The sequence below is a fragment of the Myotis daubentonii genome, chromosome 3 (assembly GCF_963259705.1).
Source record: "Myotis daubentonii chromosome 3, mMyoDau2.1, whole genome shotgun sequence".
NCBI classification, from domain to species: domain Eukaryota; kingdom Metazoa; phylum Chordata; class Mammalia; order Chiroptera; family Vespertilionidae; genus Myotis; species Myotis daubentonii.
Genome location: NC_081842.1, coordinates 53,019,218 through 53,037,306, shown reverse-complemented (window position 1 = coordinate 53,037,306; position 18,089 = coordinate 53,019,218). Strand labels below are relative to the sequence as shown.

Genomic DNA, 18,089 nt, shown 5'->3' with positions numbered 1-18,089 from the left:
TCGTGGGAGGCTGTGCAAAGGCTGGGGTAGGTGCCCAAGCAAGGTTGAAAGACTGGATAGGAGTTTATCAGGCAGATGGGGGCTGGCAGGAAGGGGTAGGGCTGGGAGAGGGGGCTCCAGACAGTTCGAAGAGCTGGTACAAATATACAAGGACATAGGACACCACACTGTGGTGGGCAGGGTGAGGACTGCTGGATTTAGTTCTGCCCCATCCCTGGAGGAGGGAGGGTGGGAAGGGTGGGTAGCCAGAGCCGCTAGTGCAGGGCCTCATGGGCCACGCTATTTGGACTATAACCGATGGCCGTGAGGAGCCATTGGAGGATGTGAAGCCAGGGAAAGAGAGAAGTGAGTCTGTATGGATAGAAAATGACTCGAGAGGCACACCAGAAGCAGTTGGAGGGGGGCATGGCAGGGGACACCTGTCAGGGTTTGTGATGCCTGTGTAGTCAGGAAGTCACGGGGGTGCAGGCAGGTCCTGGTGGGTGGGAGGAGAAAGATATAATTTGGTATCTGCTGGGAAACTGTGGAGCTGGCCTGAATTCCCATCGCAGGTTAAGAGGCCACAAAAAAGAAAAAGTCAAAGTATAAGAAAAAAAAAGCAGTCAGAAAAAGGGTAAAGGAAAGTAGTACCTTGGAAATGTCAAGACATTTAAAAAAGACTTTTCGAAAGACATAAAAGATTTAAAGGGCTATCGTTGGGGAATGATGGGGACTAATGCCATGTAAGTTCCTCTGAGTTTAATAGCATTTTAGACATTTAAGTAGACCTAAGGACAAAAGCAAACACCTAAGTGAGCTCAGATAAAAACAGGTTTCTGGCCAAAAGCAGAACCTAAAGCAGGGAAAAGCAGGCAGGGTGGCTTACCACCACGGCAGGGCTCTGAGAGGCTCGACAACCGAAGGCTCAGGGAGTGCAGGCGGGGCAGGGGGCACCATGGAACTGGGCCAGGAAGGGGACCTGGGCAGAGCGAATGGCAAAATGCACCCTACCTGCTTGAGAACTTCTCGGGCACCACCCGCACCTGTGTTTTCTCCTGCTGGCATGGCCACCGACAGCGGACACAAGCCTGTCGGGATTCGCGTGACCTCTCCTTCGCTGTTGGCGCCCCGTTCAGGGAGGGCCTTGGCCCTGGGGTCAGTGTGGTGGTGGCTGAGCAGCATGGGGGCCACCTCCAGGCTTGTCCTTTTCTGTTGGCTGCCCGGGAAGAGGGAGGTGGAAGGGTCATCAGCAGATCTCTTGCGAGCGGGGAAGGGGAGGAAGGATATCTGGGCTCTGGCTTGGGCTGCATTTATTGTGCACAGTGGGGTGCTCTGGATGTTGTGGGGAGCATGGAGCAGCAGGGAAAACTTACCAGAAATGTGTGAGCAGAGTGCATGGTCACTTGGTGTCTTGGATGCGGCTGGGGCTACGTGAGGGATGGACTTCAATATGGACTAATGTCTAATAAGGAAACCAACTCATTAGGGTCTTTATTAGTACTTTGTCCACTCTCATCACGGGTTCTGCTGACGTCTTCCTCCCCATTTGGTTGCTGTTAAGGAAAGAAGGAGCATTTATAGTGGGAAGAGCATGGGGCTTGGAAGTGGGACCAGTGTTCAAGTTCTGGCTCTGCTACTTAGGAGCGAAGTGACGCTGGGCAAGTGTAACCTCTGTGAGCATCTGCTTTCTCGTTTGTAACTGGGAGCTGTGATAGTGGTGTCGCCTCACTGAGGTCCCAGGATGTCATGGGGATCGGTATGTGTACGTGAGAATAAACCTCAGAACTCCGGTGGACCCTAAATCTTCTGGGCTTATTCCTTATACCCCTCACAGCACCTCCAAAACGTCAGGACACTCACGAAGTGCTGATTGGGTCAATGGATGCATTTCCTGTGGCATTAGGCATTTTCCAGGGCCCCTGCCACTGTGCACCCTGTTGGACAGGGGAAGTGGAGCACCTGGCTGGCGTGTGGAATGGGTAGTGGCCACCAGGGCCAGCTATACTCAGATGTGCTGAGGGTCCTAATTTCAGGACCAGACAGTTCCACATGGTTTCCAGTCACTGGGCACAGAACTACCTTCAGGATGGCCCAGCTTGAAGTTCAGAAACAAAGCAGACTGGGGGCTTCTCCCATTCCTGGCCTCGTTCCACTCCTCTTCCCCTACACCCCCCAGGTGCGTGCCTGCACACCCTTCACGCGGCGTGATGTCCCCGTCCCCGTAGCCAGCGTCTGCTGCTTTCCCATTGTTCCCGGCTCCTTAGCTCTCACTGGGGACGCCCTGCTGGTGACCATGGAGAGGCACTGTGTGTCTCCCTCTGTGGCCCACGTGGGTGCTGGGCGTCTGGAGCCGGTTTGCTCACTCCTGTGGTTTCCTCCGGCCCTGCTGCAGGTCGTCTTCCACGATGTCGCCGTGCTGACCGACAAGCTCTTCCCCATCGTGGAGGCCATGCAGAAGCACTTCAGCGCTGGCTCCGGGACCTACTACAGCGACGCCATCTTCTTCCTCTCGGTTGCCATGCATCAGATCATGCCCAAAGGTAACCTGGGCCGCGAGCCCCTGGTATTGATGTTTGCCTCTGTCTTCCTGGGCCCAACACCGCCAGTGCCCTGATTGGAGGAGCTCCACCAAGAGAGGGTGAGGGGGCCAGCAATACCCTTTATGTAACAGCTTCCTGCACAGAGAATCAAGGGCGGGGCCCTAGGCTGCGTAGCTCCCGCAGTATGAGTGGTGCAGTGTGGTCCAGGGCAGCTGGGCTCCCTGCCCCTTGCATGCAACCAGCCTCGGGACTCTGTTCATCTGATAAAGGGCAGGTAGGACTTGGTGACCCTCCGTCCACATCTGTGACCCTGTTCTTTCTAGTTTGAATCTGTACTTATCTGACTTTAAAATGTCAAATCTAGATGTGAGAGGTGCAAATTATGACTGAGTAGGACTTTTTTTGGAAACTCCGATACCCAATTAAAGGATTTACTAGGCTTTGGTCTCTCCAGGGCAGAAGAAATGTGGTGTGTGGTAGGTCCACCTTGTGTGGGAGTGCTGGCAGGTTTGGTCATCCTTGGATTAGAAGCCTGGCGGGTATCCTCACTCGAGGGTGTCCCAGGCTTCTGGATTCTTCTCCTCCATCTGGTCCTTGATTGATTCTGGAGCCCTAGAGATTGCCCACTTTCTGGCCACGGTGAACCATATGACCTGAGCCTTTTAGGGGTGAGAAGGGGAGTTTTGGGGTCATTGCCTAGGGGACAGCCAGGACACTTGGTGGAGGCCTGCTGCTCTGGCCCAGCTGACCAGAAGTGAAAGGGGTGTCGAGGACACCACAGTTTGAAGGGCCCTGGTAGGCTAGGAATTCAGGAGTTGGAGGTTGAAGCTGGGCTTTGTTGGCAGGTTGTCATACCACAGAGAAATCTAGACTTTGTCTCCACAAGGCAGGCCCCTGGGTGTTCTCTTAGCTGCAAGGCAAGGGCTCAGGAGCTTCCCTGAGCAGGGGTCCAAGGAAGGAGGAGACGAGCTCACCACAAGGGCACGGGGAGAAGAGCAAGCATTTGTGATTCTTCACAGAAACCAGGTGTGGCTCTGCCAGCTCTGGTCCTCTCACCCACCCTTCGAGGTTACAGATGAGAGAGACTGAGGACTTGAGTGGCCTGCCCAGCGTTATACAGCCATTCAGGCGGCAGAGCTGTCTGACACGGAGGCCTGATTCTGGAAGAAGCAGTTAGTTCCACCCCGTCAGGCGGGCTGCAGGGGTGTCTCTCTGGCAGGCCTGGTGCAGGTGCTCAGGCTGGAGGAAGGTGTGTTCCTGCTCTCCTAGGTTCTAGGTGAGAAAGACAGATACAGATGCTGGTTCTAGTTCTGCCACTAAGTACTTGTGTGCCTTTCGCTGAGCCAGTTTGCCTTTGGAGGCCTCAGTTTCCCCACCTGTAAATGATGAGGCTGATCTAGAGTCTAGGGCCACAGGAACCCCCTTGGGGGTTCTGTAGTTTGGGGAGCCAAAAGAGAGCAGTTCTACCTTACCCCACCTCTCCTGTCCCCACCTTCACTCCTAGGAGCCCATGGATTACTGTGTAGATCAGGCTTTGGAGCAGGATTCTGTTTGATCAAAGAGTTCCATGATTAAACTAGTTTAAACGTGTCGACTAGATGGACCCTCAGGGCCTGACCAGCCCTGTTGTCCCACAAGCCTGATTTGCTTTGAATGAAATGCTGTGACTGAAGAGTTGACAGGAGTTAGCATAAGCCTGGGAGGAGGCCTGGCCTTTCTTTTCCTCCCTCCCTTGTGCTAGACTCCAGGCCATCTCATGCTTTGAGGCACCAGAGGGAGGGGAAATAGATAATCCTCCTTGTGGATTATTGGGGTGAGAAGGTATTTCTGCCTCACTGCCTCAGGGAGGGCCAGGCAGTGAATTGTGGAGTGTGGATGACACGGCTTAGGGAGCCCCAGGCTGCTGTCCCTCCGTCTCTCTGGCTGTCCTGCCGGGCTTGGGCTCTAGCTCTGCTGGCCATGCCTGGGAGGGATGTCTGCAGGGACAAGGCTTCTGCCAGAGCTTTGCTGGCATGCGGTAGATCAGATCCTTGGTGTCCCTCAAGTGCAGTCCATGCCTCTGGACCGTCAACGGTGGGGAAGGAGCTGTGTGAGGTGGGCAGCGGGCAGACCCAAATGCCAGTCTTTCCTGGGGTTCTCCAGACGAATGATAATGTGCTGGCAGAAACTCATTTCTACAGCTGCCCGAAGTCTGCTTCCTAAGAAGAGAGTTGTTAGGAGTTACTAAAACCTGACATTCCTAAAATGAAACGAGCAGCCCCGAGCTGCCGCAGACGGGGTTCTGCCGAGCAGTCTGGCTGCGGCAGGCACGTGGCCGCGTGCGGACGTCCACACTGAATTCCTGCAGTGTGCCCGGATGCTTTGTTTTCAGGCACTGTTATTGCCGTCTTAATTTGGTTATGGCTCTTTATTGCTGCCTTTTTTTAAATCATAGAAGTTGCTGTTGTTTTGGGCTTTGTTGATGAGTTTGTTCCTGTGTAGTTGGTGCTATTTTGGTTCACAGTGTTCTTTTTCTCCTGGAAAGTGAGAATGGAGCATGGATGGGTCATTAGCTCGTGGTCCCACCCAGGAAGGCTGAGTCAGAAAAGCTCTGAGTTATGTCTGAGGAGGTCCCAGCTGGTGTTCGCCCCAGACATCCAGGTTACTTCTCCGTGTCCAGGCCTCTCCTTTCCCCCAACCTCCATGGCATCAGGATCACCTGTCTGTACTCAGACTACCTCTAAACTATGCTTACTGCTTTTCTGTTGTAAAAGCAACATGCATTCACAAGAGAAGCTCTGAAAACTACATTAAAATAGAAAAACAGTTATCCTTTTACTGCTACATAAACATCATCACTATTCTTGATTATCTTAAATTTTCCCAACATGTAGCTTTTTAATAATTTAGGCAAAGTAGGAGTTATATTCTACATTTAAAGCATTTGGAGTGTTTTTAACAGATCAAACTATAAAATTGAACCTTCATTTAAACTAAAATATGAAAGGACAGCAGTAAAGCTGTGTCTCATGACATTTTCAGTTCATGTTGCTCATCACCATTTTCTGTGTAATCAGAGTCTTTGAGCATTTTTTTTGAATGGTTTCACTGAGTTCATTTTTATCATTTCCCTGTTCTTGGCTACCTAGATAGTTCTATTTTTTTTTTCTATGATCATAAATTATACTATGATGAATATCCACATGTGTAAAGATTTTATTTCCTAATTAGGATTATTTCCTTACAAGAGGGCTGGTGCACAAATTCGTGCATGGGTGGGGCCACCCCCTTCTGGGTAGGGAGACAATCGGAGGCGGGGCTGGCTGGGGGGAGGGGCCAAGGGCAGTTGGCCGGCCCGCCCCGCCCCCTGGTCGAACTCCTGGTTGAACTCCTGGTTGAGGGGAAAATTTGCATATTAGCCTTTTATTATCTACACTAATAAAAGAGAAACATGGTAATTGGTGTACGACCGCTACCCTTTTCATTGGCTAATCAGTGAGATATGCAAATTAACTGCCAGCCAAGATGGCAGCCGGCAGCCAGGCAGCTTGAAACTGACATGAGGCTTGCTTGCTTCAGTGACGGAAGATCGTTGGAGGAAACCAAAGTTCCCTGCCTGCCGCTGCAGGCCTCTGAGCGGGCAGTTTAAGAAACATTGTAACAAATACCCCCCCCCCCTACTTCAGCCAGCAGATTCGCAACATTGTAAGCAAAGGCCAGAAACCTACTTTCAGCCGGAGGCCTAAGAGCTGGAGCCAAGCCTCAAAGCTAAAGCTGGCCCAGAATTAAAAAAGAAAAAAGAAAAAAAGGAAGACAGCCCTCAGCCCCTCACCCAGACTGGCCAGGCACCCCAGTGGGGACCCCCACCCTGATCCAGGACACCCTTCAGGGCAAACCAGCCAGCCCCACCCATGCACCAGGCCTCTATTCTATATAGTAAAAGGGTAATATGCCTCCCGGCACCGGGATCAGCCTGACAGGGGAGAGCGCCCAAACCCCCTGATTGCCCTGTGGCTCTGTGTGTGATGGGGGGTGGGGCCCCAACCCCCTGAGCAGCCCTGCTCTGTGCCTGATAGGGGGGAGCTCCCCCCCCAACCCCCGCCCCCCCCCCCCCCCGCAACGGGCCCTGCTCTATGTGTGATGGGGTAGAGCCATAACCTCCCCATCGGCCCTGCCCTGAGTGAGAGAGTGGCGGTGCCCCAACCCCCTGATTGGCCCTGCTCTGTGTGTGACAGGGGGTGGCGCCACAACCTCCCCATCGACCCTGCCTTGAGTGTGACAGGGGACGGTGCCCCAACCCCCCAATTGGCCTTACCCTGAGCGTGACTGAGGGTGGCATCACAACCTCCCAATCTGCCCTGCTCTGCGCATGACGGGGTGGCGCCCCAACTCCCCAATCTGCCCTGCTCTGAGCCCGACCAGGGGCTGCACCTAGGGTTTGGGCCTGACCTCTGCCACCTGGGAGCAGGCCTAAGCCAGCAGGTCGTTATCTCCCGAGGGGTCCCAGACTGTGAGAGGGCACAGGCCGGGCTGAGGGACACCCCCCCCCCCCGCAGTGCACAAATTTTTGTGCACCGGGCCTCTAGTATAGGATAATTCCCCACGGGTGTGATTACTGGGGCAGAGGTGATACTTATAAAGCCCGCCTGTGTCAACTCCCCCAACCTCACTGCACGAGTGAGGTTCTGTACCTTTCCTAAGCCCACTCATGTCTGACCTCTTGGAGGGACCTCAGGCAGCCACATATGAGCTCAGGACAGTTGTTGTTCCCATGTGACAGGAGGGGAAGGGAGGAGCTGAGGTCAGGCCATTTCTCTGAGTTTTAGGCAGAGCTGGGCCTCCTGTCTGGGTTTCGGATGCCTTGGCCCAGGCTTATTCTGATGGCCAGGCCTGAATGCCCAGCCTCTCACACCCACACAGTGCCTTGAAGCTTACAAAACCTGGCCCCTTCTCTCCTCTCCTCCCTCGCTGCAGCCCTGAGTCCCCCTCGAAGCAGCGCCACCCAGACCATGTCTGCAGAGTGAGGAGCGAAAGGGCCCTGCAGGCGGAACACGCTGGCTCTGCTTTTGGTCAGAGCTCGCTTTTCTTTCTGTCGCTTGTTGGAAGGGTCACGTGTGGCTGGCTGGTCCTGCGGCTCACACTTGCCGGTCCGTGTGTCACTCTCTGCTCCTCACTCACACCCACAGGGCTTTTATCTCCTCCTGCCGCTGGTGTGAGGTTTGTCACCGTTGGAAGCATCTTACGCAATGGAAAAGAAAACATTTCTGCCCACCTGGAGCTGGGGGGAGTGAATAGCAGCTCCGCCCGGACTGCAGCTTCCCTCTCCTGTGTACACAGCTCCGAGGAGCGGTTGGCTCTGGATTACTGACATGGCCATAAAAACAGCCCTTATCAAGACTGAGCCACGATGCCTGGCATATGACTGTGACGGGCTTTCCCTGGGCAGGGCGGGCAGGGAGGGCAGGGAGGGCAAGGGCCCAGACAATCGGCAGTGTGTAAAGCTTGCCGGGAGCCCCTGGAGACGTTCCTGTAAGGCTTCTGTCCTGTAAGGCATCCTCAGCCAGGGGTGGTGCTTGTGTAACATGGTGCTGGCCGTTCTGGTGTCTCAGGGATGTTTGCTGGGTTGCTGCTTCATGGACTCGTGGGCGGGCGGGGTGGGAGGCATGGTCTAGCAATTAGGCGGGATGTCATGAGGGCCACAAGAGAAGCCACACGATGCTGAGGGTTTCAGAAGAGGATGAGTTACAGGCATTTGGCCAGAAGGAGGGGGACTTCATGGAGGAGGTGATACCAAAGCTTTGAAGGGTGGGTAAAGTTGCGTTGTGTGCTGTTCGGCAGTTGGGAAGAGTTGTGTATGTTTGGGAAATAGCAGACAGAGTAGGGCACATGGTGGGAAGCAGTGGGAGAGAAGATGGTCAAGGGAGGTTAGCATGTACTGTGCAAGCTTGGATGCCAGGCTGAGGGCTACCCCCAGACACAGGAGACAAGGCGTTTTGGCAGGGAGGAGCCTGACCAGATCCATGCTTTAGGGAAGTTGATGTGTCTGAGATTGGGAGTGGATCTCAGGGGAGATGTTGGGGTCCAGCTGCATACCTTTTTTTTAAAAAAATATATTTTATTGATTTTTTACAGAGAGGAAGGGAAAGGGATAGAGAGTTAGAAACATCGATGAGAGAGAAACATCGATTAGCTGCCTCCTGCACAGCCCTTACTGGGGATGTGCCTGCAACCAAGGTACATGCCCCTGACTGGAATTGAACCTGGGACCCTTCAGTCCGCAGGTCGACACTCTAGCCATTGAGCCAAACCGATGAGGGCTGCATACCTTTTTTAAAAGTCTGCTGAGGCAGGAATTATGGACAGGCTGACTCCCTGGCCTCAAGCAGCAGCTAATCTAGTATGTGCATGTGCACGTGTGTGCGCATACATGCTTAAGAGAGCTTTGGTGTCTGCTGAGACCTGACAGGCATTCCCAGCTCTTGCACAGCCTCCCTCTTTTCGTGAGAGCACAGGGACTACAAAGGTCATTACACTGGCTGCTGCAGGAACGGTTATGAACTAGGTTGTAGCTTTTAGTAACTCTGCGGGTTCAGAAAAGAGGAAATGAAGTTATGACAGTAGGCAGACCTACAATTATGGGTCATGAACTCCTGTAGAACCAAATGCAAATAATCCTACCATGGAATCACTTGCCTGTCAGTCCTTTGCACTTTAGTATGAATTAGCCCCATCTGATTGCCATCCTCTGAACACTGAATTGAGATAGATACCCAGAGACGAGTAGTATGTTTGTTGGGTAGATAAATGAGGTTGAGGGAAAGGTTGAAAGAAGGAAGAAAAAGTATTTTGGAACCTGGTGTACTCTGAGGCTTTTGGAGATAGGCTCACGCTTACCTTGACAACCTCTGAGTCTAGGCAGATGGGAGTAGGGAAGAGAGACGCTGACTACCTGATTCAGACCTTGTTGAGGTCTGAGCCCTAGAAAGTGTGAGGAAATGCTGTTTCTCTCTCTAGTACTTTCCTTCCTGCACCCCATAAGTCTTGTTCCTGGGCCCTAGAACCCACACCTGGGCAATAGAGCTAGGCTTTAGCCACAGTTTGCATCACCTTGGCTTCTGTAGGCCAGCCTGGGTACCTGACCGTTTTATTACGGTTTCTGTTGGTGTGGGGGCTATAGAAATTGCAGTTGATTGACTTCCTGATGAGCTTTGGACAAAACCAGCTCCGTGTTAGATAGGCAGTGCGTATACCTTGGGCCCCATTGGGGTCTGGGACAGCCACTCGCTCTGGTCTGTGTCCAGGATCATGTGTCCAGGTACCCTGTGTTTCTGTTGGTTTCCCTCCCCACTGGCTGAGGAGTGCAGTTCTGCACATTATCCTGCACACAAGCCACACAGAGGAGGGAGGGTGCAAGCGTGGCAGCCACTCCTGGCACAGCCTGTGGTGGGGGGAGTGGCACTTGAGACTCAGGACCCTGTGCGTGCCTGGGAGCATGCAGGGAGGTGACCCTTGGGATGAGTGGACTGTCACTCTGACTGGGGCATGCTGAGGAGGGGGTTTTGAGATGAGGAGGAGGGGGTTCTCAGCCTTTCTAGGGACAAAATGTCCATCCGTTGCAAACCCTCATCTTTGTGGAGGGCTTTCATGTTCATAGAGGGGGCACTGCAGGCACCATGTTCCCATTTTAAGACAAGGGAACTGAGGCACAGAGAGACTTTCCGAGGGTCACAGAGCCTGAGCAAGGACAGGACCAAGGCTCCCTGAGTCCCAGCCAGTGCACACCCAGGGCGCCCCTACACTTTCCTGACGTGGGCCATGCCATGTGCCATTTTCATCACATCATCTCAGTGACACATCACATCAGGGGTACATGATTCATCACCATTGATGCTGACCTTGATCACCTGGCTGCGGTAGTGTTTGTCTGATTTCTCCACTATGAAGTTACTCTTATTTCCCCTTCCCATGCTCCAAGAACGTGAATGGTCACTTTCAGAAGGTATGTGTCTACTGCTTGGGCCTCATCTGGCACATCCTGCTGGCGGTGACCACTGTCCCCTTGCTGTGCCACCAGCCACGGTCGGTGGGAGCCCAGAGATTTTGAAAGGCTGCTTCACGGTTCCAGAAGGTTGGCCCCGTTCTACTGCGTGTGTCAGTTGGTGATCATGTTGAGCTTTCCTTGACTTCCCGGCCCAGTATCTAAAGGAGCACAGAGCCGGGCAGGTCTGAAGCAGGCCAAAGGGAATGTTAGGTAGATAATAGGGAATAGGAGTTCAGACTCTGGGTCAGGCAGAGCTGGGTGCAAATCCCATCTCTGTGACTCATTAGCTTTGTGACCACGGGCAGTCACTTAAAAGTGACCGAATGGTGTAGTGGTCTGGGTTCATGGCAGCCCCATCACTGATCTGCTGCATGTCTCTGGCTAAGTTACCAAGCCTGTCTGTACTCAGTTTTTCCATCTGTAGAATGGAGATAACAACAGTTCACACCTCATGGGTTATGGTGAGAATTAAATGAGTTAGCGTATGTGACAGGCTTAGAACAGTGCCTGGAATATGGTGGAGCATTAGCTTGTCTCCTCTGTGGATCTCAGTTTCCTTATCTGTAAAATGGGGATGATATAGTACTTAATTCAGAAGACTGAGGAGATGATACCTGTAACAGCCCCAGCACTGTGCCTGGCACATGGAGGATGCTCAGTAATTGTTAGCTGTTGGGTGGCGATGATGAGCCTTGCCTCTAAACACAACGCCGGAGGGTGTGAGACGGAGCTATTTTCAGACTCTTAGACCACCCACTTTGCCTTTTGGAAAGAGCTTCTGTTAGGGGATAAGGAGCTGTTCTGGATGATCCTGGGCAAGTCATGTCACCTCTTGTCCCCCAGGTGAGGATTGCCATCTCTCACCTACTCTTCCTCTCAGAATCACTGTGAACTAGAAATGGACTGATGTAGCTAAAAATGCTTACTCATCCTCAACCCCCCAAAACACCTTTTCTACCAGCTCCCAGGATCCGGGTGCCTGAAATCTACAGTCACAGCACACTGTTGTTACCACCACCATCAGCCCCATCCTGCTCCTGTTTTCTAAGGAGAACTACATGTGTAAAAAGACCAGGCAAATGCAAAATGTTGTAAATTCCCCCAAAAGGTAGGACTTTGGGCCTGAGCCTCCTGTGCTCTGGGGTCACCTTCTCGAAGCCTAGTGTGACGTTTGCTGTTATAAGAAAGGAATGACAAAGCCAACTGGGGGTGAATGGAGGTGGGGGTAGCCTTGCCCTTCTGGCATCATGGGTGCCATCAACCCTGAGCCTCTGGCCTGGGGCCTTGCTGTCCTGAGGCTGGAGGCAGATGCTGGACTCGTGAGAGGACAGTCGGGTCCACGTTGGGTCAGTGGCGCTGGATGGAAAGGCTGGTGAGAATTTCTGGTAATTGATGTGCAGTGCATCTTGCTGAGGTTCGCAGACCCACATGAGAAAGACTGGAGGCAGGGCCAGAAAGCCTGCAGGCTGGGGACAAGATCAAAATGAAGATCCAGACAGACAGTCCTCATTTATGCATTCGCTCATTCATGTTTCAAAACTCTGAGGTCAGTGTGCAGTCTTTTACAGAAACTCTTCAAAGTTCCATCTTTTTTTCCCCCTCCCCTCTCAAGTGAAATGTGACAAATGTAGTAAAAGCCATATTCAGTTTGGATTCGTTTGTTCTGTACTTTTTGTATTTTTATTCATTACCAGGCAAGGTCTTTAATGTTCTCTCCTGTTCCTTCATAGCAGTTTCATAAAACACAGCAGGCTTTTGAGGCTGGAACTTCATAACGTTGTTCGATTGAAACCAAGTCAGGAAACTCATTTGTGATCAGTGTTTGGTTATCCATCAGTGAGGCAGACGTGCATCTGCTGTGGGGGTTCCTGCCGAGGGATGACGTGCGTTCCGGAACCTGATTGTGGTGGAGAAGGGTTCGGGTCCTGGGAGAGGGCGACCGCTGTCTTCTCTCTCCTTTACCCCTCGTGCTTCCTTGGGTTGGAGGAGAGGTCCTGTGGAGATGGGGCCTAAGCTGCATTCCCCAGCCTGGTTTGCTAGAGTTCCGTGTTGCACCCCAACCAATAATGAAGTGGTCCTTGACTTCCCCACTTGCCCTTGCCCTGTGTGCATGAATGTCTCAGGACCTCCTCAGGAGCAGGGGTCACTGGGTTCTTTGGCCATAATAACATCTAGTTCTGCCAACCCCCCTTCTAACTCCCAACAGAGACTGTGGGTGATCAGCCTAACTCCCCTGAGCCCCGATGCTTTGTTTAGACAACGGGAGTCACAGGTGTACAAATGTCATAGGGTGGGGTGAGGACGATGGAGATCGTGTGGGAAGAATCACAGTGCCTGGTGCGGAGGGACGCTCAGTGTTAAATGTCCCTCGTGCTTTTCCTCTTGGAGGGTCAAGTGCGTATCAGCAAACCTAAAGCTCCTGTAAGGACCGAAGCAACAATATGTTTAACCCGGCATTTCTCAGATAGAACTCATCACAGAACACCATCTTTCTGAGGAGGATCCACTCACATTCTAAGTTGGGGTTTCACAGAACTCACTGTAAGAAATGCTGCCCTACAGTAAGTAACACAGGGACAACACGTGTGTAGTGCTCTCTGTGGTGGGTGGGGTAGGGGCAGGAAGCCTCAGCCTTCAGAGGAACGCCCTTCCTCTTCTCCCTGCTGCTCAGCCAGTGGAGCCTGTCACGGGTGTGGCATTTTAATTACTCACTTGCTGTGCTGCTTATCCCAGGACTGCTTTCTGAGTAGACTGAGTAACCTTGGGTATGCCCGAAGACGTTTGCCTCAGACGCAGAAGCACGCGGGAGACTTACCTGGATCTTGAACTGTGGTGGGACCCCGGGCACAGAGTTGTTTCAAAGGAGGGAGATGCATGTCTGATGCCATTGCAAGAAGAATACCCTTGGGGCACTGACAGACGAGTGGTTTCAGAGGAGGGTGACCGGCGGGCAGCTGAGGGATCCTGAGATCCACTTTTTTTTTTTTTAATATTTTATTGATATTTTACAGAGAGGAAGGGAGAGGGATAGAGAGTCAGAAACATTGATGAGAAACATCAATCAGCTGCCTCCTGCACACTCCCTACTGGGGATGTGCCCGCAACCAAGGTACATGCCCTTGACCGGAATCGAACCTGGGACCCTTCAGTCCGCAGGCCGAAGCTCTATCCACTGAGCCAAACCGGTTAGGGCATGAGATCCACTCTTGAGGGCACTGGGCCTACACACTGGAGACGACTCACTGCTTCTGAAGGGCTGTCCTGGGAAAGAGGAAGCAGGCTTCTGTATGAGTCCGAAAGGCCATGCCAGGTGCAGCTGACTAGAATTTCTAACTCAGTTACCACCTTTCTGGGAGCCCATGGGGAAGCCCCTCCCTGCCCAGGTGGCCAGTCCTCACCTATAGACTGAGGGGTTAGACACAATCCAGGGTGCAGACTGGCCGCCGACGGCCCTTGGCCACATTCTGTGTGGCCACTCTGTTATCCTTACTGGCAGCGTACCTGGGTACTTCCTGGTCTAGTCTCACAGCCTTGGCTTCCATGTCTCTATGTCCTTGCAGTGTCCCTCGGGGCCTCACATCCTCTTTAAAGCTGTGATGCTCAGCTCAGTTCCCACCCAGCTCTCCCTCACTCACCCCACTCTCCCCCGCTCCTTCCTCCTGGACTGCTTCTCCCCAGATATCTCCATGGCTTGTTCCCTCACCTCCTTTAGACCTTTGTTCAGATGTCACCTCCTCGGGCGGCATCCCTACCCTCCTGTGTAAAATTGTACTTGTCTCCTCTGGAGCGGCCGTGACCCTTCCCCTGCGTTATTTTCCTTCATAGTCCTCGCCACCATCTGATAGGGAATGTATTTTACTTTTTTCCTTCCTTTTTAAAAAAAATATATTTTGTTGATTTTTTACAGAGAGGAACGGAGAGGGATAGAGAGTTAGAAACATCGATAAGAGAGACACATCGATCAGCTGCCTCCTGCACACCTCCTACTGGGGATGTGCCCGCAACCAAGGTACATGCCCTTGACTGGAATCGAACCTGGGACCCTTCAGTCCCCAGGCCGACGCTCTATCCACTGAGCCAAACCTGTTAGGGATGTATTTATTTATTTATTTATTTAGTTAGTTTTATTATTAGTTAAGGTATTACAAATGTGTCCTCATGGCCCCAATTAACCCCCCCCCCCCCGCCCCACACACTCCCCCCCCCGCCCCACACACTCATGCTCCCATCCCCCTGTTGTACATGTTGTTAGGGATGTATTTTACTTTTTTTTTTTTTTTTATAAATATATTTTATTGATTTTTCACAGAGAGGAAGGGAGAGAGATAGAGAGAGTCAGAAACATCGATGAGAGAGAAACATTGATCAGCTGCCTCTTGCACATCCCCCACCGGGGATGTGCCTGCAACCCAGGTACATGCCCCTGACCGGAATCGAACCCGGGACCTCTCAGTCCGCAGGCTGACGCTCTATCCACTGAGCCAAACCGGTTTTGGCGTATTTTACTTTTTTATCATTGTTTCCTCTACACAAATGGAGGCTCCATGAGGGCAGGAAGTTTTATGCATTTGTCCAGCTAGGCCAGCGGTCTGCAAACTGCGGCTCGCGAGCCACATGCGGCTCTTTGGCCCCTTGAGTGTGGCTCTTCCACAAAATACCGACTTCTGCGCATGGGCCATGAAGTTTCAATCACACTGTACGTGCGTGCCCGTAAGTGGTATTTTGTGGTATTTTGTGGAAGAGCCACACTCAAGGGGCCAAAGAGCTGCATGTGGCTCTCGAGCCGCAGTTTGCCGACCACGGAGCTAGGCACATAGGCATTCAATAAATATTTCTCAAGTGAATGAAATGAATACATTTTTGTTAGGTGTGTGTCTTGCACTGTGCTATTTTGGGGGTGACCTCATCGCTTTTCCTTAAGCCCATTTGGAACTGACTGGATGAACCTGCAGCTCCTGTTGGCATAGAAACTGGGTGTTCCTTGTGGGTTAGTCACAGACAGGAGTTTGCATTTTCTGGACAACCATGTCTTGATGGGCCCTTCAAGCCTGGCGGAAGCGCAGCGGATTCTGATTTCCTGGTCCAGCAGACGATGCCCCGGCTGCCAGCACTCAGCCTGGCAAGAGATGCAGGAGTCCTTGTGTGTGGGAAAGCAAAAGGCAAAAGAGATATTCAGGAACGGCCGGAGCGAAAACATCTGAGCGAATTCTGAACCGAGGCTATGAACACGTGTCCTGTGATTTCAGGGAAAGCTATTTTCTGGCCGCTCCTATGGAGCAAATTTGAGGCATTTGGGTCCTCTTATTCTGAAGAGGAACGGCTGTCAGAAAATGCTAAGAATTGTAATGTGATGGAGACCACTTTCTGCTAACTTCATGCTAGAAGCTCTTTGTAAGCTAATGAAAATGATCAGGGAAAACCTTAACTTTTTATAAAATTGGTTGAACAGTGATGTCTTTCGCTGTGTTTCCCTCTATTAGATTCTGTCGTTTAACTTTTCAGGATCCTCCTTGAAATTCTTGGCTACCAGCAAAGGCGTCAGCCAGCCTTCATTACTATCAGGAGGTCAAGCAGCATTTATTCTAGGCATCTCCTTACTGTATAGGGCCTGCCGATCTTCCGCCGTGCACAGGGCACCAGGGGCGGCGTTGCTGCCCTACCCGTGGGGAGCTCGCCTTCTGGTTGGGAAGGAGCCCAAGCGAGTGGGTGTTCACATAGCCAGGGGTCTGAGGTCCGGGGAGCAGCAGTAGCGCTGGGCCTGGACTTAGGGAGGTTGGGTGGGATTGTTTGCTGGGGAACGGGCCAGGTAATGTCAGTTCTGTCGGAGTTCAGAGGGGAAGTTCAGAGGCAGGTTTGTTCCAGGCCTTGAAGGGTGAGGGGCTAAGGGTGGGGCAGGGGGAAAAGGGCAGGTGTTCTGGGTAAGAGATGTGCCTAGGTCTCAGCCTGGGCAGGGGTCAACATGCCATATGGCGTGCTGCAGATGCTTTCAGATCCCAAATCCATCAGTTCAGTAAGCACCTCTGGGGTGGACATTAAGTATGCATCTTCTTTTGTCCCTGCCACTGTACAGCATCCAACTGACAGGAGAACACTTAATTTCTCCACTCAAGCCATGTGAGCAATCGCTGATGACCGGACCCTCTCAGTTCACCATCTTGGGTTGAATCTTGGGCCTGTTCTTCCCTCCCCTCCCCTCCCCTCCCCTCCCCTCCCCTCCCCTCCCCTCCCCTCCCCTCCCCTCCCCTCCCCTCCCCCTCCCTTTCCCTTCCCCCCTTTTCCTTTTCTCCTTTCCCTTGCCTTTTATTTGTCTTTTACTTTACCCTCACCTTCCCTCTTCCCCTTCCTCTCCCCCCTCCTCTCTGCTTCTCTTCCCTTCCTTCCTCTCCTCTTCCTTTCCCTTCCCTTCCCCCCCCCCCCCAGACACACACACACACACACACACACACACACACACACTTACTCTGGCTTCTGGACATTCCAGAGAGAGCTGCAGGGATCAATATCAATGCCTCACTTCCTTTTGCTGGGCCTGCTCCCCACACCATCCTGCTCTCCAGCCACAGTGGCTGCCTTAAATTGTTCTGGTCAAATGCATGCTCTGCGTTTCTGCTTCCTGGGCTTGCTGGGCTCTTCCTTTGGCCTGGAAGGCCTTCCCCAAGTCCCTAATCATTGGTTCTGCCTATCGGAAGGCCCCCAGAGGTCAGGCTCTCCAAGTGGCCAGTGTAGCAGGGCTGCCTCTGCTGGGTGGTTGGGGGTGAGGAAACCCCTTTGAAAACTAAGTCAGCATGGCGTGAAAGCCCTTGGGGTGATTCCCGTGATGTATGGATAAGAACTCTCAGCAGCGCAGTAATTCCGTGAAGTCAATAGAATCAGACACGTGGGTGTTGAGTTCTGATGATAAAATGCTGTTTTAGAGCTGCTTGTTCCCCAGGGAGTTACCGCAGGTCTCATTTGCCTTAAAGCTCGACTATTCTGCTTCCTCTTTCCCTCATGCTAGTTCGTGCTTTGGTTTAGCACTGACTTCTTAATGAGGTTTAGCTGGTTCCTATCCTAATCTCACTCTCCTAAGAGGTGGATGTGCGTGTGGGGTACAGCGGATGATGGTTTCCCTTCTGCATTGAGTAGGGGGAGTCAACTACGATATTGATGTATTGTTTAAAGCATCAGCTATCACAGTAGGTTTGCCCATTAATCACAGAGCTGTGAAGTTTGGGGAACTAACAGTGCCTGGGACAGGAGTGAACTTCTGACCGTGAGCTGATTTGGTGACTGACCTCAAGTAATCGCCCTCTTGCAAGCTTTCTGATGCGGCGTCCCAGCCACCCCCTTCCCCCCCCATGACCTCCCAGGACTCCAGATGCTCTCCTTCCCTTCTTTCCCTTCTTCCTTTCTTGTGATAAAGTGAGACCCATGCCAGCCAACACAAGGGAAGAGGGGCTATTATGGGAGGGGCTGGAACGAGAGAGTTCAGACCTGGGGCAGCTCTGGGGACCCGTCTGCTTTGGTGGTTCTTTTTCTTTCCACCTCTCTGATGGTGTCTTTGTTTCTGT

At 52.4% G+C, this 18,089-nt stretch overlaps 1 protein-coding gene across 2 annotated transcripts in view; it reads left to right on the top strand.

The window, feature by feature from the left end:
* Positions 1–18,089, top strand: part of XXYLT1 (xyloside xylosyltransferase 1) — a 163,773-nt gene that overhangs the window by 31,015 nt on the left and 114,669 nt on the right. For both annotated transcript variants that reach the window (XM_059687443.1, XM_059687444.1), the window contains exon 2: positions 2,372–2,519. In XM_059687443.1, coding sequence (XP_059543426.1) covers positions 2,372–2,519 — 148 coding nt within the window. The remainder of the gene's footprint in view (positions 1–2,371; positions 2,520–18,089) is intronic.